This window comes from Gobius niger, assembly GCF_951799975.1.
Source record: "Gobius niger genome assembly, chromosome: 19".
Taxonomy (NCBI): domain Eukaryota; kingdom Metazoa; phylum Chordata; class Actinopteri; order Gobiiformes; family Gobiidae; genus Gobius; species Gobius niger.
The window spans coordinates 2854004-2878433 of NC_136870.1; the positions used below are offsets into that span (position 1 = coordinate 2854004).

At 42.1% G+C, this 24430-nt stretch overlaps 1 protein-coding gene across 1 annotated transcript in view; it reads left to right on the top strand.

Moving 5' to 3' along the window:
- Window positions 1–24430, top strand: part of LOC306978223 (uncharacterized protein MYH16) — a gene marked incomplete at its 5' end in the record, with an annotated part of 61142 nt that overhangs the window by 20796 nt on the left and 15916 nt on the right. Inside the window, 8 exons of the mRNA XM_079576749.1 lie at window positions 2377–2507; window positions 9182–9272; window positions 15628–15684; window positions 18752–18838; window positions 20895–21140; window positions 21720–21837; window positions 22357–22484; window positions 23680–23876. Of these exons, the coding sequence (XP_079432875.1) occupies window positions 2377–2507; window positions 9182–9272; window positions 15628–15684; window positions 18752–18838; window positions 20895–21140; window positions 21720–21837; window positions 22357–22484; window positions 23680–23876 (1055 nt within the window). The remainder of the gene's footprint in view (window positions 1–2376; window positions 2508–9181; window positions 9273–15627; window positions 15685–18751; window positions 18839–20894; window positions 21141–21719; window positions 21838–22356; window positions 22485–23679; window positions 23877–24430) is intronic.

A 24430-nucleotide genomic window follows, 5' to 3' on the forward strand; every position in this document is an offset into this window, starting at 1 on the left:
ATTCCTGTGTATTGTGAATGTTAGGCCCTGTCCCAATACTCACACTGTGCAGGTTACAAGCAGGGCTGGACTGGCCATCGGGAGATTCGGGAGTGTTCCCGGTGGGCCGACGTACTTTTGGGCCGGTTGGGCCAGTCAGACTGAGATAAGGCCCGTTATACCTTAACACCGGCCCACAATTGGCGGGAAAAGCCATTAGAATCTCTTTCTTTATGTAGATGCATTTACACAACTCCTCCACTAGAGGGATGTGACGCCTTATATACCCCTCTGGCGCTTTCTTGAGTTATGGTTCACAGATAATCTGGTATAATGAGCAATGGGCCTCTGGGACAAAACACTCATGCCCCTCACATTGCTAATATAAGAGGAAATAGTTTATTGTAACTCCCTCCAGGACCCACAGAACCTCAGACCTCTGTTTTTTATACATTTTAGACACATGTTTGCAAAGAAGTGCATGCTGGGAGTTATCAGGTGACTCTGTCTTGCCCCTCGTCGTCAGCGCAGTTTGTAAATCTTTTAGTTTCCATTGAAAGGATTTACAATGTTTGGCCTTTTTGGGACTTCTATTCTCAGTAACACCTCTCTGACTCTGTGGTGAGTTTTACCGTTTCATCTTCATCTACAGTGGGATCATTTGGTTGGTTTTGAGAAGTTTATTTGTGTTGCAGTCACGAGTGGAACTTCACTAACGGAACGCACATTTTAAGATTGTTAAGTAATTTTACAAAAGTTCCTTCAAGTTATAAATGACAAGATTAAAGTGTTGAGTCTCTGAGGTGTTAGCTTGAATTCAGCAGAAACAAAATGAAACTATTGTCCTCGATTCGTTGCTTATACTGTTTTAGTTCAAGCCAAGGGCTCATTGTTTTGCTCATCACCTCGACTATTGCATTGAATATGATTTTTTTTTTTAGAGGGCCGGTCTTGACCCAAAAGTCCCGGGCCGGTTTTTTTTGCCGGTCCAGCCCTGGTTACAAGTGTGCAAAAATGGCAGAATTGGGACAGTGTGGCTGACCTCATTTTCAGACCTAAACTTATTATAGTAGAAGGTAATTTCGTCCGGCCATGTGACAAAAAAAAGTAGTAGTAAATGAGTTTACGCTAAAACACGTTAAAATAAATGTTAAATAATAAAGGCTATTAGTATTTTTTTTGCGCACATTTACATTTTTTATTTTAAATTTAGAGTGGGTAGCCAACTGGTATCAGGTAAGTTTTATGTTTTTATACATCCTACGTTTTGTTGAGGTTAAAAGTTGAAATTGAATTTTATATGAATGATTGCACAAAAAAAGTAATGAAATTGTTGCATAATGTCTGTCAACACCAGTGCGCAAATCATCGTAATACTCCATCAGATACATTTATGCTTCTTTCCAAGTAACACAGCAGTGTGGGTGATGAGCCTGCGTGGCGGCAGGTGAGTCAGAGCGGTGTCAATCAACAGCGACGTGTGTCAGTTGTTCCGAGCGCCGTGAATACGCAGGAGGAGTAAAAACACACATTCAGGAATCATTTTTTTATAATCTGAATTTGAAGCAACATCTTCTACATCATAAAGACACAAGTGAAACAAAAACGCCGTCTGAAAGAGGAGGAAATACCACAGCAGCTATGGAGCCCAGGCATTCGGATCAGAGGAATCATACGTTTCAATAAACTTATGAAAACACAGGCATTTTAAAAGGCGCTGGATTACAAACATGTTTAAATGGGATTTTATCATGACATGATCACTGGACAGACAAGTACTACACACTCAAACCCACATGTATTGAAATAATATCCAGGAGAGGGAGAGAGGAAAGAGGAAAGAGGCGAGATTATCCTCAAGTGTCAGAGAAATGTAGACTAGTTAAACTATTCCACAGTCACTACAGTACAAGCAAAGAATCAGGAAACCATTTTTATTCATATCTTAATGCTTAGCAGCAACTTTTTTCCCCTATAGAATCACGCAGCTGAGGTGAACACATACGAGCGTCTGATTAGAGCCTTTCAAGCGTCCAAATAGAAGCATCAGCGCTGTGCGTGCGGTTAGGTGTGCACGCACCTTAAGAGGCCACATGTGCCCCGGGTGTTAAAACGAGTCTTTTGGACCGTCAGACTCAAAGCACAGCAGCAGTATAGTAACGCCCGGAAAGTAAGAACTGAGGGAAAATTGAAGATGACTGCAGTGATGTTCTTATTAAAACATATACAAACAGAATTACAATAATATATACAAGAGGAGATAACATGGATTCAACATCTGCTCAGAATGTTTTCCTCACCGTTGTGATGTTGACCAAAACTTTAAATGAAAAGGCTTTTTCAACAAATGATTGAGGCCGAACAATGCATAATGGGAACTTTGATATTGTGTTGTAGTTGGAGCACCAGTTGGATGAGGAACGCCAGCTCCATTCTGAGCTGGAGAAGACCCAGAGGGACCCAGGCAGAGCTCCGGAGAACGGACCAGGAACCATGGAGCTGAGAAACGGGCTGGAGAAGTTCAAACGGTCAGTCCACCTGTACAATAGTCATGTATCTGTTTAACTCTTCTCATGGAACAGACACGCCCCTTTATCATGACAGCCCCGCCCACTAATGTTACAAGAAACACAAGTTTGACTGATAATACTTTTAACTGAAAATGAATTTTCCCTGAGTGAACTCAGTCTCAGATTTGTCATATTTACATATATGCACTCCCAATAAAATCATATCACATTGCTGCTTTCTTTTTCATAACAAATATCTCTACATGACTGTAAAGTTGTTCAAATTCCACCTCTTCTAAATGAATGTGGAACTGAAGTTGCTTGGTGTGTGTTGCACGTGGGTATTCTTTCCGGTGTAACACACACCTGTGAGTCTGCATCGATTCTGACTCGCTGTGAAGGAGCTGATTCAACACTTCTTCTTGCTGGTTTTCCTTCGCGGAAACGCACATATCAAGCGTTGGTAAATCCAGGCTTTAACCTTACCTGAGAGGCCTGATCGGTCGACTGACCTGAGCCAGCTGTCCAGGTCCTGGCAGGTTCACAGTGCTGAGTCCTGGAGGCTGCCGTCAAAGTGCTTCCCTAGGCTCTTCACCAGCACACACACACACAGAGAAAAATAAATGGATATATAAGGCTGGGTACAGATGTTTAGTTTAGTTTAGTTTAGTTTAGTTTAGTTTAGTTTAGTTTAGTTTAGTTTAGTTTAGTTTAGTTTAGTTTAGTTTAGTTTAGTTTAGTTTAGTTTAGTTTAGTTTAGTTTAGTTTAGTTTAGTTTAGTTTAGTTTATTATGAGGATCCCCATTAGCTGTGCTTCACAGTCAGCTAGTCTTCCTTGGGTCCTTGTTACATATACAAAAATATTGTCAATATGACAGACAACAGACATAAAATACATACATAAGAAAATACAACAAGCACAATGTAAACGTGACATCATTCTGCATCCTCAAAGATATTTAACACCAATATAGTTCTTCAATTGTTCTTTAAAAACAGATTTGTGGTCTATTTGAACCAGGTTTAGTGGCAAGACGTTCCATCCCTTCATAGCTCTATAGATAAAAGTGCTTTTGAGAAAATGTGTAGTTGCTTTTTTGCTTATATTAAAAACGATGGACAAGTGTGGAAGCCCCATTTGAGGAGCCGTCTGTGCCGGAAGCAGCAGTCCAGCACAGTTACAGGTCACTGACCCAGGAGATCCCAGAGAGGGTGAGGCAGAGACACCAACAAGACCACCTGATCATCAACACAGCCACAGACTATAACTGCTCCCAAGCCAGAGGGCCCCTTCAGAGGAGACACCGGATGAGCCTAAAAATATAACAAACCATCAGTGACCTTGCCCTTCTTCAGCACCGGAGATGTCATCCGAACCCACCTGCATCCAGGCACCGACTCTGTGGTGACCGTCAGGCCCTCCATGAAAGCCCTGACTTGACGAGGTTGGCTTCGAGGTCCGCGGCACTCTGGCTCAGCTGACTTAATAATCATGTTCATTGCAAGTGCAAACAGAGCCAGAGTGAGGGTGCTTGCTGACCAGCTTGTGAGGGATGGAGCCATATGCATTGGCTGGGTCCAACCACAGCACGGAGAGCCCCCCCCTGTTCTCTCGTGCTTCTCTGATGAGCTGTGTCACTACTCCTGTGTGTGAGAGATCCCACCTTTTCGCACTGAGGTGTGCATGTAGTTGTTGATCGAGAGAAAGTTGGCCAGGCGTTTTGCTACTACGCTGAAGAAGATCTTTGCCTCCATGCTCATTTCAATATGATTAAATATATGTTCAATATGTGACTAGATATATTTTAACCCTTTAAAGGAATAGGCCACCGTTTTTACATGTTCTTACCTAACCTTAGCCGAGTTAATATATCCCCGTCTGGTCTTTGTCCGTGCGCTCTGTCACGCAAACGGAGCACATACGCAGCCTCTCCCACATGTCACATAGCTCCAAAAAAGCTGACGATAGAAGCTACCAAGCTCTTCCCCCCGCTCACTTCCATCAATAACCTTTAGGAGTTACTGCGCGGACGTTGTGCTCCTCGTATCATTACGCCTCACAATATAGTAACCCTTTTTATCTGCTTATAAAATTGACATGTTACATTTCTGTGTAAATATACTTCGCATGAAAACACTTCACATAACTTTATTTAAATAGGGAACACGTGGAAGAGCTTGGTAGCTTCTTTCGTCAGCTTTTTTGGAGCTATATGACATGTGGGAGAGGCTGCGTATGTGCTCCGTTTGCGTGACAGAGCGCACGGACAAAGACCAGACGGGGATATATTAACTCAGCTAAGGTTAGGTAAGAACATATCTCAGTATGTAAAAACGGTGGCCTATTCCTTTAATAGTTTGCTCAACCGTTTGGTAGAGCACACTTTATTGAATCATGTGTTGTTTCAACCTATTGCTACCATTCGGTTCTAGTTTGTAATACTCAAAATATCCAGTTTGGACTTGTATTGGTTGGGGTTGGACTAGTTTGGAATAGCCTGATAAACCACACCCAACTTCTTTCTGAGCGAAAGAAGGTGGGTCTGGCCACACACGGTAAACAAGTTGCTGATTGACGGGTAAGGCCGAACCAATCACGACCGTCACAGAGAAATGACAAGGTTACGTCACTAAGTTGTTAGTTCAGTTAACATTAACATTAGCCAAAAATAATCATGGATGAAGTAGTCGAGGATTTTGCCTCGCGTTCTCCGCATGAGTTTATATTCACTTCATATTTTTTTTAATTGGACACAGCTGTCGTCACATCCGCTAATTGCTAACTGGTTTATTTCACTGACAATCTGTGCACGTTAGGCCCGCCCCTTCAAACTGCTCCAATTGCTCCATGACCAGACTAACTCCCTGCGTGGAATGGACAGGGAAGAGTGTGGCAGAGCCAGGCAAAGTTTGGAATGGTTTAAGACAGGTAACTCAGAGGTCTATAAAAAAAAAAATGCTTAGAAAATACAAAAAAGGGTGCAGGGAGTAACATTAAAGGGTTAAATTTAAAACTTTCCTCAACAAAACTGAAATGAATTGTTGGACTAAATGTGGACTAAAACCAAGTTTGTCAAAAGACTACAAAACCAAAACTAGATTCAGATTAGTCAAAATATACACAGCTACAAATATGGTGGTCATAAACGTATAAGGATTTTCAAAAGGCCAATAGAATAGAACACTATTATAGAACAAAGAAAGATCTTATGATGCTGTTCAAACATTAAGAATGTCTTTTACCTATAAATGTATATGACTTATTGAAGCATGTATTTTTCAGACATAGTTGTCCGACGTAAAGTCCCATCAGATGGTAGATTGGGTGGTGGTTTTTAAGAAATGAAAAAAAATAATGGCGCGACTGTGATTTACATTCAAATTAATGCATTTCCTTAAAAGGACTATACAGAGTTTAAAAATGTTAAAACTAAGTATTTTCATCCCACTACATGTTCCAGCCATGTCCTAATGTGTAAAATGAGCTCACACCTGTTCACCACAACTGTCTCTAAAACCTGCACTGTCACTCAAAAAGGTGCTAATTCGTGACCTGAGGTGGCAGTAGTGAGCATAAAATGACTAACTTGCATCTAGCCCCTTTAATATACTTCAATTTTATTTTACATGCTCTTTATAAGTATAAGTATTGGGAAACAAAGTATTCGTATTACTTTTCGTTTTTGAGGAAAATAAACTCAAATGTCCTAATCCCCCTCTTTAATATTGATCACAGATTTATTTTTTCTGTAAATTGGATAAACTGATCAAAAACCTTTAAGAATACCATTCACCTAAATAAAGTGTGCCAGAGATGAGTATTTCAGCAACAGGAATTTGACATTTTATTTAGAATTAAACACAGGCTTTCCTTTTATTAGTCGCACCACATGATCGGCGGTGGCACCAAATGACAAAAACCCAGACAATTTACTTTCCACTCAATAGTGAGGGCATTCAGCGAATACCTCTCCACTTCTACTTCTACTTGAGTAGACGTAGCGTGGCGTTCTGTAAGAGTGAAGTCTTTTGGCTTCTCTCACCAACTCTAATAATAAAGCCTGTACTACTAAAGCCTTCATCTCAGCTCTTTAAATTTGACTGACTCCAGCTGTGCAGTAGACACATGTGCACATTATGCTCAATTTGTCAACCCCGTGTCAGCCTTTCCTTTCTGAAGTCCGCTTCCAATGCTAATCAGAACCATTTCATCCCCAGTCAGAGAAAATAACCTCAGAGGTCTGTGCCAAGTTTTATGCAGGACATAAAGCCGGCCCTAACTTTAACAATAGTTCACAGAGAAGGTGACATGTCTGAACTTGAAACGCGGCTGATGGTAGATATGATACCGCTGTCCCGGGGCGATGTGCATTTAGAGCCTCTGATATGCATCTACATCATGGTCCAACACTTTGAAGTGTGTCCCCTGCAGGCTCCCATCCTGACATGTCACTATGCGTCCACAGGCGTCCACAGGCGTGTGAGTGGAGAGACGATCACTGCATCTGTTTGGTGGGGAGGAGGAGGTGGGGGTACAGAGAGTTAGCCGAGGGTTTGTGGAGGCCTTACAGGGTCCAGAGTAGAGCTGGGTGGTATCGGAAAAAAGTTGAGGTTCCGCTGGTATATAAATCTTTAGCTCCAAATGTATATGCTGTTGGTCATCTAAACTTGGAAGAGTGGGGGAAAAAACTAAAATAAAAAAGTGAAGGTGGGGAAAAAAAGAAAACATTGGGGAAGAATTGTAATAACTGAGAAAAAAAATTGGGAACATTTTAGATAAATATTTTTTAAAAAGTAGGATAAATATTTGAAAAAGGGGGGGGAAATTAGGAAAAGTGTTTTTCTGCCCTTTTGTAGTTAAAGGAAGTTTTTTTAGTTGTTTTACCTCAAAAAATTATTCATCTGTTTTATGGTTCCTTTCTGTCAAATATTTTAGTATAGGTATCAGATAAAGTATTGTTCAGGTAATGGGATCGAAAACCGGTATAGAATAAAATGTAACGTTACCCACGGCTGTAAGCATCTCTGATCATGCATAAATTGCCGTGATTGATGATTTGCTAATTGCTATGGGAACAAAATATTGAACAAAATTGTATACGCTGTAGGCTTGAATGCCATTTTATTCAAACCGAAAAATCTCTAAAATGGTGCTCATAATGTGAGAGTTTTGGCAAACTGAGGTCACATGTCGCTTTGAGCAGATATCTGAAAGCTGAAAGCAGATGTGGCCAGAAAATACTAAATACTTTACGTACTGAAGACTTTTTGAGAAACTGGATTTTTTTTAAAATATATATACAGTATTTGTTGAGAACTATTTTTCTACATAACAAATAATTCAGTTCTTTAATTTAATCGGTTATTTAGCTTGAAAAAGGAGTTATTTAAAACTTGAGAAGCAGTCGCAGACTACTATTTGATACTTCCATTGTCATTAGAGCTGGATATCGATTCAGATTTCTCAAATCGATTTGACTCGATTCACTTCACAAGGGCCTGATTCAATTTGATTCAATTTGATTGATTTTCGATTCATTGAAGGACATCACGCAGTATGGAATACATTCTCAGAAGAACTATACTGCAAACCTAACTAACTTGGTAAATTAGGAAAAATATGAATATCTACCAAATGCAGTTACATTAATCATGTACTTTTTATGTAACATGACCTGACCAAAACAAAAATCCCATGGCAGGGACTTTTTGAGTCAATATTCAAAGGAAAATCAATTCATATTGATTAATGTGTTACTTAAAGCCAGCCCTAATTGCCATAGGTCCCATTGTTTGTAAATGTCCCGACAGCAGGACATAGTTGAAGTGTTAGAGGATGGCTGGTAGAGGGTTCGAGGAGCTGTCAGCACTAGTGGTATCATCCGAGCGTGAACATGGCACCGATGAGGTCTGAACATGTTTCTGTTGGCAGATACATTTGTTTCACTGACAGCAATAAGGCTCAGTGTTCTCACCTGGGTGCTCCGCTGATGGACTGCGGCAAATTGCACATTCAGAAGATATCATCTGTCAGAGGAGTTCACATTTGGGTCATGGTTCCATTGTAAACGCCTTTTATTATGTTAGTGCAGAACAGGGTCCTGTGCTGCTCATCCCCAGGGGCTTTGAAGGATGGATCCAATGCAGAGGACATATCTCCCTATGGGGACTATAAAGACTATCTCAACAATTCACCTGTAGGGGTCCCCCAAGGCTTGTACTTTACCCCCCTTATTTTCAATATATGTTTCAGACCAGGGTCAGTAATGACAGACTGCATCATGTTCATGGAGGTTTAGGGACTTTAGGGATCAGTTTTTTGGTCTTCTTTCTCTTCTTTGTTCTTCTTCTTCTCTGTTCTTCTTTGGTCTTCTTGTTTTTTGGTATTTTTCTTCATTGGTCTTCTTTGTTGTTCTTTGTTGCTCTTCTCTGTTCATATGTGTTCTTTTTTTATCTTCTTCTTTGTTCTTCTTCTTCTCTGTGCTTCTTTGGTCTTCTTGTTTTTTGGTGTTTTTCTTCATTGGTCTTCTTCGTTGTTCTTTGTTGCTTCTCTCTATTCTTATTTGTTCTTTTTTGGTCTTCTTCTTAGGTGTTCTTCTCCTTTGGTGTTCTTCTTCATTGTCCTTTGGTGTTCTTCTTGTTTTTTCTTGCAAACCTAAAGCATGCCCTGTATGTCTATGATCTGTCCTTAGGAAAGAACTCGAGCTAACTGACACCACATCCAGACTGGAGGCTGAGGAGGCTCTGAACCAGGGTCTGCAGAAGAAGAACCACGAGCAGCAGGTAACCACCGCCACCCGACCTTGCAAAAACTTAACTCTGATTACAACTGGATTTTCTAAGCAGCGAAAGGAGAACCACTTAATAACCTGCTTTATTCTTAACATGTGACACATAAGTCAATGAAAAACTAGGATGTTAATGGAGAAAACTAACTAAAAATATTCACATTGACCACTGCGGGAAAAACTATATTTTCACCTGGCGTGTCTTGTCTTTAATGAAATAAAGCTACAGCTACATAGCAATCCGTTTTTTCTGCAGTGACCAAGGACAGAACAACAGCTGACATCTGCATCTGAGCTACTGCCACTCGCTACTTTCTGCACTTTCAAAGTGTAAACATACCTACGCACTTAGACCTCAGTGAGTCTGCTCTTAGGGTCGTCTGTCTGCAGCCTGTAATTACACCAGGTCTTCACTTTCCTCTCAGCACTAACAGATATGTCCTGTGTACCCGCGTTTCTAGACTACCATCACGCGTCAATGAAGACATTATGCACGCGCACACTTTTCGGATGTTTTTATGGGAGTGCATAAGCAGGGATGAGAGATATCTTCTTGTTGAGAAACTTTGATTAGGAGCTGAGACAGGAGCATTCCAGTCTGTCGTCATCTCTGCTGGCCTCTGCAGAGCGAAGTATACGTAACCATGACCACCGCTCACACGGGCGCATGGTGTGTAGGCAGAGCTTGTGCTTTGAAATAAATGTCTTCAAACACTGTGCCGGTAATGTAAACAAATAATTCACCATTGATAAAACAGTTTCAAACTTACATGTTCAGTGCTCAAAGGGTTTTTTTCATCCGCTTTAATAATATACTGAACAATGAAACTAATTTATTCCACTGTGAGGAAAAAATAGTGCTATGGGGCTTTTGAAGTTGAATTCAGTGTCGTCAAAAATACCATTTTGCCCCTTTGTTGTAGATTGTGTTTGTGGGAATCATTTTTAAAGATCATATACTTGGACGTAGCAAGGATTCCAAAAGCAACTGTTGTTAAGAGGAAAGATCAGGATTGAGGATTCAGTTAATCTCACTCCACACGCTGCCCTGATGCTGCATCCAAAGGCAAAGGGAAATCTCACGAATCTTGAGTGCAACACACATTTATCAGCAGAAGAAATAAAATATGTAGCAAAGTAAGCCTTTTGATGCTTACATTTATTTGCTTATCTTGCTTTCATGTTCTGTGTTTTTGTTGTATTTAGATAATTAATGTTTAATTAAGAACCAAGTTTACAGTACAAAGTTTTGTTTCTCGCATCCCTTGAACAACTCATACACTTCCCTATGGTGCACATTTTACAGTGGGAACCAGATGTTTACATACACTATCTTTACTGTAGACTGCGCCCTCGTGGGGCGAGTAGTTCACTCGTACTGATACTTCGTGTTCTGCAGAGTCTCCTGGATCAGAGATACTGATATTTCGTGTTCTGCAGAGTCTCTCCTGGATCAGAGACACTGATACTTAGTGTTCTACAGAGCCTCTCCTGGATCAGAGATACTGATACTTCGTGTTCTGCAGAGTCTCTCCTGGATCAGAGACACTGATACTTAGTGTTCTACAGAGTCTCTCCTGGATCAGAGATACTGATACTTCGTGTTCTGCAGAGTCTCTCCTGGATCAGAGATACTGATGCTTAGTGTTCTGCAGAGTCTCTCCTGGATCAGAGCTACTGATGCTTAGTGTTCTACAGAGCCTCTCCTGGATCAGAGATACTGATACTTCGTGTTCTGCAGATTCTCTCCTGGATCAGAGATACTGATACTTCGTGTTCTGCAGATTCTCTCCTGGATCAGAGATACTGATACTTCGTGTTCTGCAGAGTCTCTCCTGGATCAGAGACACTGATACTTAGTGTTCTGCAGAGTCTCTCCTGGATCAGAGATACTGATACTTCGTGTTCTGCAGAGTCTCTCCTGGATCAGAGATACTGATGCTTCTTGTTCTGCAGAGTCTCTCCTGGATCAGAGATACTGATACTTCATGTTCTGCAGAGTCTCTCCTGGATCAGAGATACTGATACTTCGTGTTCTGCAGAGTCTCTCCTGGATCAGAGATACTGATACTTCTTGTTCTGCAGAGTCTCTCCTGGATCAGAGATACTGATGCTTCGTGTTCTGCAGAGTCTCTCCTGGATCAGAGATACTGATACTTAGTGTTCTGCAGAGTCTCTCCTGGATCAGAGATACTGATACTTCGTGTTCTGCAGAGTCTCTCCTGGATCAGAGATACTGATGCTTCGTGTTCTGCAGAGTCTCTCCTGGATCAGAGATACTGATACTTAGTGTTCTGCAGAGTCTCTCCTGGATCAGAGATACTGATACTTCGTGTTCTGCAGAGTCTCCTGGAACAGAGATACCAATACTTAGTGTGCTGCTGTGTCTCCTGGATCAGGGATACAGCGTTCTGTTCATGGGGAGGGGTCTAACTGGAGCCTGATGGGGCGGGACCTCGGGAACAAACGGGGGTGGGGCCTCTGGACCTGGGGCTTCAGCGGAGGGAGCTGCATGTCAGTGTAAGTGTGAGTGTGCTCAACATGGCTGTACTGTCTGCAGACGCTCTGAGATGGCACGTGAGTCTTCATTCCTGTTATTATTTTTTTTACGATTGAAAGTATCTGTGTGGTGCATGTTTGGCATGTTACAGATCCACGGCTGCCCTGACTACTGTGATTGTGCTGTGAATGAATGGGACACTTAGGGGCGGCTCTTGTTGACAAAGTGTCTTGATGCGTCACTTCCTTCTGTCGTCGATATTCAACCGAGACAGACATTTATTTACAGCAGTCATCCATGATAAGTCATGTTTTAGATGCAGTTTCTTCTTGTTTTCGACAGAAAGAACGCTGTTTGCAGATCAGTAAATATGATAAAGAAAGAAGAAACTTGCATTGTTTTCTTATTGTTTAAATACTATATTAACCTTCCAGGAGAGCAGTCACACTCAGGTATCCTCAATGCAAAAGGAGCCTTTTTTCTGCCTTTTTCATGGGATAAAACATGTTGGAGACCCCTGACTAGAGCTGGGTACTGTTACATTTTTTCCAATACCAGTACTTTAACAATACTTGTTTTTGATACCAGTACCTGAACTATTTTTCCGATACCTATACTAAAATATTTGTTGTCTAGAACCAGAAAACAGAACAATAAAGAAATCTGTGAAAAATTTTCAATAATAATTTGGGGGAAAATTTGAAGAAGAAATTGTGGCAAAATGAAGGAAAATGTGTGTAAATTATTGCTGGGTTTCAGGTGAGATCACAGCATTCTAAAGGCCTATAATATTATATAGGGGTAAAATGTTGTTTTTGAGGATTTTTTTGGTTTTGTACAGAGAGATCATGGACCCAGTGACTGATATTAATGATCATTTTTGTAAGTGATACATCTTCTTTTTAGATACAACTTGTGAAAGTGTAATGCAGTTATTGGGATAAACTGGCTCCTGCCCCCACTGGGTCCAGTGACATCATCACATTCTACAACCTGCAACCCAGCAATAAAGCATGATGGCACGAGGGATAAATGACTTGACGTTATGAGGTTGAGGTCATGTGGTATTAGGCCAATATCTGGAAATGGGTGCTTTATATTTAGTGACAAAGACTGTGAGGGAACTGGTGCAGCAGTCCAAGCAGTGTTCCCACAGTTACTTTGAAAAGTCATTCTGTTGTGAGATTAGTCTTTTATCCATATGAAGCTACCATAGTTTTGTTCGGCGACCACTAGAGGGCACTATTATTACTACTGTTAATGGAGTCTGATTCAGTTCAAAGCAATGGCCGCTGGCTGCCCTGCTTTTTGACCACAAACGTGGGGGCCGCCATTGATCCGCCGTTGCTGCAGTACCTCCATATCGCCGCTAGGCCCCCATTGAAAAGCATTGGACTTTAGACACGTTAAAAACTACTTTAAAGCCTGGTTTCAATTGTTTCAACGCTAGACTAGGCTAGATCTTCCTCCTGAGATAACGCTGGGTTAATAACAATATATGAAACCAGGCTGGTTTTCGTAATATGATTTTTTGAAATCTCGTATTTAATGAGGCTCGGACTGTTAGCATTGGAGCAGCGCGAGCTACACGTCACGCAAGGGCCGAGTCTACGGTGAAAATCCCGCCCGTATGTCCTTTTTAGGAACATGCTTCGTCAGAGCTGGGGAGGGGGAGCCTGTAAATCCGCCATGAATTGCCTCACGGCCGTGGTCATTCTGGTAAACGGGGAGGAGTGAGCATAAGACGTCCATTATTTTCTACAGTCTATGGTTCAAAGTGCCGCTCATGTTTATCTCGTGCTGTGGCTAAATCAAAGCCCTTTCCATGACGATTCCGACCCATGTCATAGCTCACAGAGATACAGACGGCATTTCTGGAATCGCCCATATACAGTATAGTCATGTTTGAAAGAGGGAAAACAAAAAGGAGAAAAATCTAAACTTTCAATTATTCCAAAACTACTTTAACAAATGCTGAATTATGAATATAGTTTTCTACTGAATAAAGATAAAGACATGGAGAGGAGCTAAGTGGTTCAACAGCCCATAAATACATAAATAACGGAGAATGCTAACATGATGCTTCATGTTAGCATCATGCTAATGCTAACGCTAGCTACAGCTGCCATTTTTGCTCTTCTACTGAACAATCCGCTGTGAAAAATCATCCATGTGGACCCGATTTAGACTTGACTTTATTGGTGTATGATAAATAAGTTTATATTCCGCCAGAAAATGGCTAATAAGAGTGAAAAATTGTGATTCTGAAAGGATTCTTCCTTCCTCCTTGGTGAGGCCACGCCCCCTTCAGTGACACAATGCCATCTGTATCTATCATGACTGCATCAGCTCACTGCTGCCACCTCCTGGTGGGACATTCACTGTGCTGTGTTTCTTCAAATTCGGTCATGTAGAGCTGGAAGTGTTTTTTGTCGCTATATACTTTTTTTGTCAGCACTGAGTGTGCAACGTTTATTAACCTTAATATTATTAGCTTTATATGACTCAAACTCAAAATAGTGACTGAATTTCCAGTGAGAAAATGCACCTCTCTTCTCCTCCTGTACGTCACTCTCCGAGAAGTAAATATATTGTTTTACAAAGGAAAATAGTAATGTGCCGTGTTACTACTGTGGTGACATGTGCTTGGATAAGTAAATTAAATCTGATTACTGGTTTGGAAACAGTAACACGTTAGATGACTCGTTACTGAAAAAAGTGGTCAGATTATAAGTATCAATATATTTAACAATACTTTGAAATATGTCATTGTGGCTCAATCAATACAAATAGCTCTAGTCGCAGCTCTCTTATTATATGCCTGTTTAAAGAGTGTGTTTTAGCGGAGAATGTCCCGGGGCGGCCCTGCTGTCAAACACTTCCTCTGGGTTTCTCATAACGACCCGACAAGACAGGACACATCTGAGCCCGAGAGTGAGAGGGGAAAGTGATGAGGAGGAGGAGCAGGTCCACAAACACCATTTACGGATTCTTAGTTCTCAGCTAGGACTAGGACTTTGTGGTGACATCTGCTGGTGAACGAGCGCATTACATTTGAACATTTATTTATTTGTTTTTTATTTAACCAGGAAAGTGTCATTGGAAAAAAAAAATCAAGCAAATGAATTTGTATGTTTAAAAACCGCCCAGAACTAAAAATGTTCATCAGATGAATAAAAAAATGTCGGCTAAAGGTGTCCGCGCTAGTGTTGTCACGATACTAAAATTTCAAACTTGATACTGAAAAAGATTTTGATATCACAGCAAAATAAATCCTCTTTTAAATATACAATTTATTTTTCTATCGTAAACGACCATCTGCACTGTACTATTGGAAAAACAGTTGACAGTATATTAGCTTATTGAATTTGACCATGTTCTTATAATAAAACATCTTGTTCTCTCTTGAATGTTTTCCTGCATTTTCGACTGCAACATTTACAGTCCAATGCTAAAACTATGCTAGGCTAAATAATCTACTATACAAACTATTTTCTGACTGGATTTGGCCCATGAGGGTCAATTTCAACACTGTCTGTTTCTGCCTTAAACAGGGAACAGTCACAGCTGTCACATTTAGGAGCAGAACAGTGCATTCATTCAAACAATGTGTAAAGTGTACCTTTAAAATATCCTTGAGTCCAGTACAAACAGGAAACATTTGGCTCTGATATCATTTCACTTTGTTTATTCTCATTTTAAGGGAATGAGAATAATATTCCATGTAAACGAATGGAAGTGGCTAGGCTAAACTAAGCCAGAGGAATTAATGGGCCGCTAAGCTAACTTTAGCCACACTCGCACCTTGTGACTGAGTGCTGATGAAACGTGGGTGTGTCGGGTGTTGCAGGTGCGGATCGAGGAGCTGGAGGAGGAGCTGGAGGCAGAGCGGCTCATCAGAGCAAAGGTACGTCACCATTCACTTTTCAGAGATGGGATGGAGGGATGGATGGATGGATGGATAGAGAGATAGAGAGATGGATGGATAGCTGAATACTTTATTGTCAGATGTGAGGATGTGAAATTTGTTTTGCAGTTAAGCAGCTCCGTATCAACACAAAATGCAAAGACGTATATAAGACAGTATATGAAACAATTGTCCACTCGCCATAACACACTTTGATTTTATGCCTTAAGCTTCTAATTTAGTTTCAGGATGGACTGATGGACAAAGGAGTTCCAGATGAGACACAAGTTTGACTATACCGTCTGTGAATATGCCATTCCTCATTTGAAAGCTCAGAAAGAGCTTGAGGCCTCATGGGCCCCACAGATAGTGCTGGGCCATACATTTTGATATCAAACGATACCAAGTAAATTCTGGAGCCAGTCACAGATTCTACCCTCCCTTTAATTACAGCTGTAGTTTTGTACTTGAACCATGTCAGATATTGAAGATAAGTGTCTGTTATCCCTCCTCTGATCCCAATGATACCAATACTAAGTACTTTTGTTTTCGTGGGGAAAATACTTCTGTTCATTTATGAATAGTTAAAAGATGCACTAAATCAATAAATGGGGAGTGCATGACATAATGCAAAGAAAAATAACTAAATGAGAAATGATGCCTTTGTAGTTTTCAGATGTTTTTACAGTTACATTTATGAAGTGGGAAGTTGCAGCACCTGCCCTGGTGTACTGTGTATTTCCCAGTACTGATCATTTCACATATCTTCTTTTGTGAGGCACATTCAGCTTTGTGTACGAAATGCGTGGTATAAATAAACATGCCTTGCCTTGCAATTCCTTTTTGGGAAGTTTTAAATATTTTTGAATGTATGCTAATACATTATGAAATGATGCCTAAAAGAATTGTTTTACAAAAGTGTGATTTTCTCCACTTTATGTCTAAAACTGATGTGTGTCCATTTGCCAGTTAAAAAGTAACTGATGGACCTATAATTAAATACTTTTTAAAATGAAAGTAGAGACATAGATGTTTGTGTTGGCACAGAGCAGGTATAACCACCTGCTCTGTGCCAACACAAACATCAGAGTTGTAAATTTTTTGTGGGACAGCGAAGATTGTTGAAAATAAGTAAAAACAATTTGAAAAAAAAAAAAAAATGTGTACATCACCAATCATACATACCCTCCCTTTAATGACAGCTGTAGTTTTGTTCTTGAACCATGTCAGGTATTGACGGGAAGTGTCTGTTATCCTCTGATCCAGAGTGCCTCTTCACCCGCTGCATATTTTCTGTGGGTGACAGCGCGCCGGGGGAGGTTTCCTCTTCTCCTCTCCACTTTCTGGGTGGTATCCAAACCTCCCACTGCCCCACCACCATCACCTCAGCCCTCACCTGCCCCCCTCCCTGGTCCATCCCAACACGCCGCGGCCTGTTGGGCCCCCCCCCCTGCACGCAGACAGGGGCCCATTGTTCCACAGATAACATCAGGCCTGACAGACTGACACGGATCTTCTCCCCACAGGAATGTTGGCTCAGACAGCGCCACATGTACAGTAATGAGAACATTCACTTTGGGACAGGATTTATAACTTAATATCATCTATTTGGAGTGGGCGACACTGACAAAAATCTCAATAACAATGATGAGGCGATAATATTTCAAACCATCACAAATGTGCAAAATTTGCTGCAAACACACATTTACATTTACATCGCTTTGAACAGGCGACAAAGGGACAGAAAAAAGAGGTAAATGCAGCAGGCCCCACGGGACCGTCCTTCCAGCAACAGGTCAATAGACCACAATGCATTGCAAGAACAGAGTTGGAGGAGAACTCTGAGACACAACAGGAGTGAATGAATGTTTCAATCGCATGGTGCATATTATTCATGAATAAATGACTTGAATATAAAATGTTATGGTGAAAAGTGGCTAACGTTAGCTGCTGACCCTTTCCTCACTCTGACAAAAAGGTCTTTTCTTCATTGTTGTCAAATCTTTATCCATGAATATTCCACTGTCTCTTGAATTTGGTCAGTCTTTATTGCAGAAATACATTATTTGTGGAGTTTAGCGAATTGATTGTAGTTGTAGTAACTCCTCCTGCTGGCGTCATGGACACCGATAATAGTCCCTCATGTTTTCATTTAATGGCTCACACGCAGATAAACAGTGCCCTTTACGCTCCACCATGGGCCCAAATGAAGCTTTTCAGTTGTTTTTGTGTCAAATGTTTGTAGGTTTCCTTATTACAGAGTTCCCCCCTGGCCACTAAGGGGTGGTATCGCAGCACCTGCCCCTCTGGAACAGCTTTTCTCACTTTGGACCATTACGAGGTCCTCAGCTCGGCCGAGTGCGCTGATCCGATATACGTAATCAGTGATAACTATTTGCTAAAGCCCTGTCTAACCTTTGCTTGGCTTCAGTAACAACATGTGACGCACTCATTAGCCACAAACACGTGCCTGACGTTGGTCCACTTTAACACAGTCAGTAAAACGGCCGTGTTCCAGCCGCTGCATGTGGGCCGTAAAGACAAAGGCTTCATCAGCCAAAATGCTGACAGCACCGGCCACTTTTACACGCTCTCTTTAACTCAACTTTACAGCGTCTGTTTCTCTGCAATCACACAAGTCTGTGCAACACGTGATGAGCAGGTGTGCCTAATAAAGTGGCCCGTGGAAAGGGCTGGGCACCGTTAAACAACACCAATCTAGTATCGGAAACTTTTTTTTTTAAGTTCCAGTTCCACTAGTATCGAAAAAAATGAAAATGAAACCTGATACTGTAAATCTGCAGATCTGCCACACATTATTGTTCTGTTTTCTGGTTCCAGATGTTGGTACAGGTATATCGGAAAAGTGTTGCCCAACCCTACATGTGGAAGCCGAGCTGTTTGTAAATATGTGAGTGAACTGTGAGCCGAGTCTCCTCTTTCCGCAGTGTTTGACGGGACATAAGACACAGCACATGACTCTGCTCTTGGTGTGATCATCACCATGTTTCTCCCACATGTTGGTACATTATGCTTCCTCTGACAGAACCCTCCTGTGTCTGTCCAGGTGGAGAAGCAGAGGGCGGAGCTGGGCAGAGAGCTGGAGGAGCTGACGGACAGACTGGAGGAGGCGGGAGGGGTCACGGCCTCACAGGTATCACTACACATGGACACTCTTACTTCAGGCAATCATCACTGTTAACCCCCGCCTTAACCAAGTATCCAGGCTGCACCCAAGATTTACCAGATTTGGGTAAAGCAGAACTGGAGAAAATGCACTTGGTTACAATGGGCCTTAAAGGAATAGGCCACTGTTTTTCCATAGACGAGTTGATACGTATCTGTCTGGTCTTTGTGCGTTAGTGATGTGGAGTTTGATTCATTTTACCCACTGGGGTTAAAATGAATCACTCACCAAAATGAATCAGGTGTTTTGAGTCGTTTGATTCAGTGAGTCAGTCTAATGTTGTTGTTTAAAGCAGTACTAAGTAACTCTTCCCCCTAGAGGCCATAAGCACAACTGCAGGTGTAGTAGCAAGTTACGATTGTTTAACTTTTTAATTGTCTTGGAGCGTAAATACTACGCTGACAGGAAAGGTGACGAGAGAGAGGGTTACTGTGCATCCAATTATACAATGGAAATATTTTTTTTCACTCAAACCTGGCTGTAAATACTGTTTAAAGTGACGTTTGCCCGCAGTTAGCTTTGCCCGTTAGCATTCTAGCTTCTTCTTTGTGATTCCACTAGTGTGTATTGCTTTCTCCGGACCGGTGGCAGTCAAGTTGCAAACATGGTTTTCTGGCCAGAGACACCAGGGGGAGATGAAAGACCCTCCAATCATCCCATAAACACTTGTATTACCCCCACAGGGACTACGGAAAGGATTTATTAAGGTAAACACGTTACTTAGTACTGCTTTAAACCAATGAAAATACTACAGTAATTTGGAAAATATCATACATCAACATAAAACGTAGCCTCCACACATTGTTAACACCATTAATAATTGTTGTTTATTAACAAAACAAACACTTGATGATTTGATTGTAATCTGGTGCCATTTTAGACTGTGAAACTGGATAAAGTCATATTTTATGTAATCCATGATTTTGTGATTACATGATATTTATCTATTTTTCTCCCAGTTCATGAGTCACTCGCTCACACGGAGCCGCATAGAACTTCTGAGCAGTGTTCATTTCGTCGACTAAAATATTTAGTCTTAATTTTAGTCCGTAATATTTTTGAACCCTAAAATTGACACCAGATACTTTAGTTGACTTAATAAAAATAAAAATGAAAAGGAGAGACTAAAATGCCAAAGGAACAGCTCTGAGCTTTGTTCATGTGGAGCAGCTCCATGAAGCAGAGGAACAAGATTAAACATGATTATAATGAATAGTCGTCTAAATTTACTTGCAATTTTAGTCGACTAAAACTAGACAAAAATGTAATTACATTTTCGTCAAAAGTAGAGGGTTCTTGTTTTTTTGTCAGATGAGGCAGAAGAAACAACTTTCTTCAACCCGGTTAGCAGCTCCGCGGGAGAGTTACAGTACGAGTCAGTATCATAGACTGTGCGGAATGAGATGAACGATTCGTTCAGAGCTGACCGACTTGAAGGGGAGCGGGGAGGGATAATATTAGAGTGCCACTCATTGTGACAACAGAATAGTCCAGGGGTCGGCGGGCGAGTTAATGAACGGGTTCATGGAGGCGGGGAGTCACGACTCCTGAGTCAGCAAAGTGAATCTCGGATTTTGAACGATTTGTTCAGGAATCACACATCACTACCCAGTCATGTAAACAGAGCACAGACGGCGTTAGCATATAGCCTCTCCCCCTCTCCTCTATGGTCCCAAACGGAGGTGAAGTTTGAAGCAACCAAGCTCTTCCTATTTAAAAACGGTTACATGAGCCTTTATACGATCCAAGTATAGTCACACAAAATTAAAACATGTCGATTTTCTAAGCGGATATAGTGGAAGTGCTCCTGGTGTTATAAACCCAGCTCTATCGCGGTGTGGCTTTGGGTACAGTATGCACTGAGATGAATATTGTATTGAACTTGACTCAAAGAGGTTAGTTTAAATGTGTGACTGCTTCGCTGCTCTCTATCTGTACTATAAAAGCAGGAGTCTGGTTGTTTCATGGTCATTGTCGGGGGTCGCTGCACACCTGAACAGTTTGGGAACCCCTGCTCTAACAGATGGATGTGAACAAGAAGCGAGAGGCAGAGCTGGCGCGCTTGAGGCGGGACCTGGAGGAGGGCGCGGTCCAATCCGAGGCGGTGCTGGCGGCGGTGAGGAGGCGGCACGGCGAAGTGGTGACGGAGCTGAGCGAACAGTGCACGGCTCTGCAGAGGACCAGAGCACGGCTGGAGAAGGACAAGAGCCTGCTGCAGACAGAGCTCGACCAGATGGGGGCCACACTGGACACCCTGCACAAGGCCAAGGTAACCGTTCTCAGTAATCCTGTCCTGAAAAAGCAAAAACAAAACATATGCTTCTGATTATTTAATGACTCTTTTCAGGACGTTTAATTGAGAGAACAATGAGTGATTATTAGTGTAGCTGTCACGGTTCTGTCTGTCATGTTCAGTTCCCCCTTTATTTTGCTTAGTGTTCTTGTCCTTAGTGTTTTATTTTGACTTGTCTGTTCTGTCCTTGTGATTTTGCTTTGCTTCCCCTTTGTTGATCACCTGCCCCGCCCGAATGTGTTTCACCTGTTCCCTGTTCCTTGTGTATTTAGACCCCTCTGTTTTCCCTTGTCTTTGTTGGATCATTGTCGTTCATGTCTGTCGCTCATGTGTCTGTGTCGTGGTTCAATTTTGTGAGTTTTTGGTTTTTGCATTTTGTCCTTGGAATCGTCCATTAAATTTATTTTCAGTATTTTGGTTGGCTGATTGCATCTGGGTCCTCATTCCACCTCCACACCACGACAGTAAAAGTCCGTTAGCGGTCTGTTGGACCTCACTCGATTGTAGTTTGGGATCAGAAACAGAGATGTGAATGTGTCTGCTGATGATGAACAGATGCTGTCAGAGTCCCAGCTGAAGAAGATGGAGGAGCAGCTCTGTGAGGCCAACAGGAGAGGGGATGACCTACAGAGGGCGCTGTCCGAGCTCACCACGGCCAAGAGCCGACTCACAGGTACCTGCTGAAGGCCTGAGTAAAGTCCCTGACGCCTGAGTTATTTCACAACTGGTGCAGTAAAGATGTGACACTTACAGTTATTGGATCAAGATGAATGGGAAATGATATCAATGTGAACGTTAGCAGGACATTCCTGATATAAATAGGAGAAAGTGGCCAAAATTTTTCAGTGGGACTGCATCTTTTTTTAAATAAATAAATTATAAGATAAATGAATTATAAGTGGAAAAAATCTGTAAAACTTTCACCTTGTTTTGGGGGGGTTCAGAGCTCAATAAATGATAATGCCTCACAGTTGTATTGCACTTTACAAGCCTGTATTACCAAGTTTCTCAAAGCGCTACACTGTCATCATTATGCCCTGGAGTAGACTGATGGAAGCCAGTCTCTGCAATCAGCCTGTCCGACCACCAACCACTGCATGAAAAATCCATGTTTGCACCTGCAGCGTATCGCCTTCAGGTGAAAACATCTACAGAAGTATTCTGATTCTCATATTCATTCCTTCCTGTGCAGCTGATAATGCAGACATGAGCCGGAGGATGGATGAGGCAGAGAGCAGAGCCAACCAGATGAGCCGGAACAAAACTGTGCTCCAATCACAGCTGGAGGAGCTCAGGAAGCAGCTAGACGAGGAGGTCAAGGTACGCCACTATGGAGACAGTTTATTGGCACAAAACAAATGTCTTCAAAATGAGACCAAACCATCAGGAACGGCTGCCATGCTTGAATTTGTCTACAATCATTTTTCTCTCTACATCACTTGGCTCTGTCACATCAAGCACTCGTTAATAACACTGTCATTAAGATTAGCATAGGTAGGAAAACCTAACTATATTCTAGCCTTCTGGAAAGATGACCATGTGTTGTCCAACCACTCTTGGTAGAAGCATATTACAATAATAAAAGAAGAATCATTGAGTCTTTACAATCGCCTTTGTTCAGTACGTAATTCAGCACACACACATGCATGTGCACATTGAATAACTGTCTCTTCTTCTTCCTACTTTTGAAACTCCTGAAAAGTAAATTTCTTTGAGCACTGCTCTTTGATCCAACTGGACTTTAGGGTTAGTTAAAGCAAGTTAGTCAGATCAGAGATCAGGAAGCAGTCATGTCTCAGGACAACATGAGCGGACTCTACGACCCCCTAGAACAAAGACAATACATCTGTTACTGACTTCAAAGCTGACATTTGTCATCTCACTGCAGAGCTACAGGAGAATGACAATTTGATTGTTGCAAATCTCAGAGAAGAAGTCCACCATCTGTCCATGGAGTCATGTGAGAAGCAGTCACTTATTCCCAAACTAATGGATGTTTCTTGCACCCAACACAAACGGCTTACGTCAATCACTGCAGCCTACAATGACGCAGTTGTTTGGGACACTCAGACTTGCCTTGGGCCTTCCTCGTGCTCAGCAACACAGTGCTAGGTCCTGTGAGTCTGTGAGTGGCTCGCCTGTGGCCTCAGTTCCCAGTTCCCAGTCTGAGCCTTTCCATTTGTGGTCCTGTCCTCAGGTCTGCTGGAGACCTGCCTGGAGTCCTTGTTGTCCTTCCCAGCTAGGAGCGGCCATGGTGCCCGTCGATTCCCCTCAATGTCCCTCCCCAGGCAGCAGAAACCGTCATCCAAGCAGTCTGGAAAATCCATGCTAGGAAGAGGATGCTTGTGGAGGCAGTCCTAAGGCGGTCCAGTGGCCTGTTGTACATGGGTTTGGTGGCGAGGGAAACAAGGGAGAACATGCAAACTCCTCACATAAAGCTCTACGTCTCTCTCTGGCACACACCACCATCCAATTCATTCCGCCCTGGTTAATGGCCCCACTGTATTGTGTCCAGAGTAAGGCGGCGGTCAGCAGCGCTCTGGCCCAGGCTCGGCAGCAGGGTTCAGCGCTGAAAGAGCAGCTGGAGGAGGAGCAGGAAAGCAGGCAAGAGCTGCAGAGGCTGGTGTCCAAGCTCAACACTGAGGTGGGGCTGTGGAGGAGCAAGCAGGAGTCAGAGGCACTGCAGCACGCCGACGAGCTCCAAGAGACCAGGTCTGTCCTCTGATATTTGACTCTTTCTTTGGAAGTAAACGGAAAATCTACATTTCGAATAATGTGAATAATGAAGTGCGGGGAAGAGATGATACATTTATTCCGCACCACAAGGTAACGTTTCGGGCGTCACAAGCCCTGCGTCAGACAGTGAAATGTTGGCTACACACCGGTATTTGTGGCAGGAAGTGGGGTTGAGACCGAATGGGCAGATTGGCCCTGACTAGCCTGGTGTTCAAATTGGGCGGTCTTTTGTTCACCACTCTAGGTGGAAGTGAGAAAACATTTTTGAAGGAAGGGTCGGATTCAATTATGTGCCAGTGTGTTTTTATGATTTCTATGATTTAACAAATGTGCCTCATGGCAATGACTGATGCGGCCACTGCACACAATGCAACTTTACACAAAAAACAAAAAACATTTAATCACCCAAGAACTGGTAAATCATACCAAATCAAAGGAGTTATCAGTTGCAACACCAGCAATGTAATTTACATGCTCAAATGCCCATGTGGGCTAGCCTATATTGGGAAAACCTCCAGACCACTAAAAAA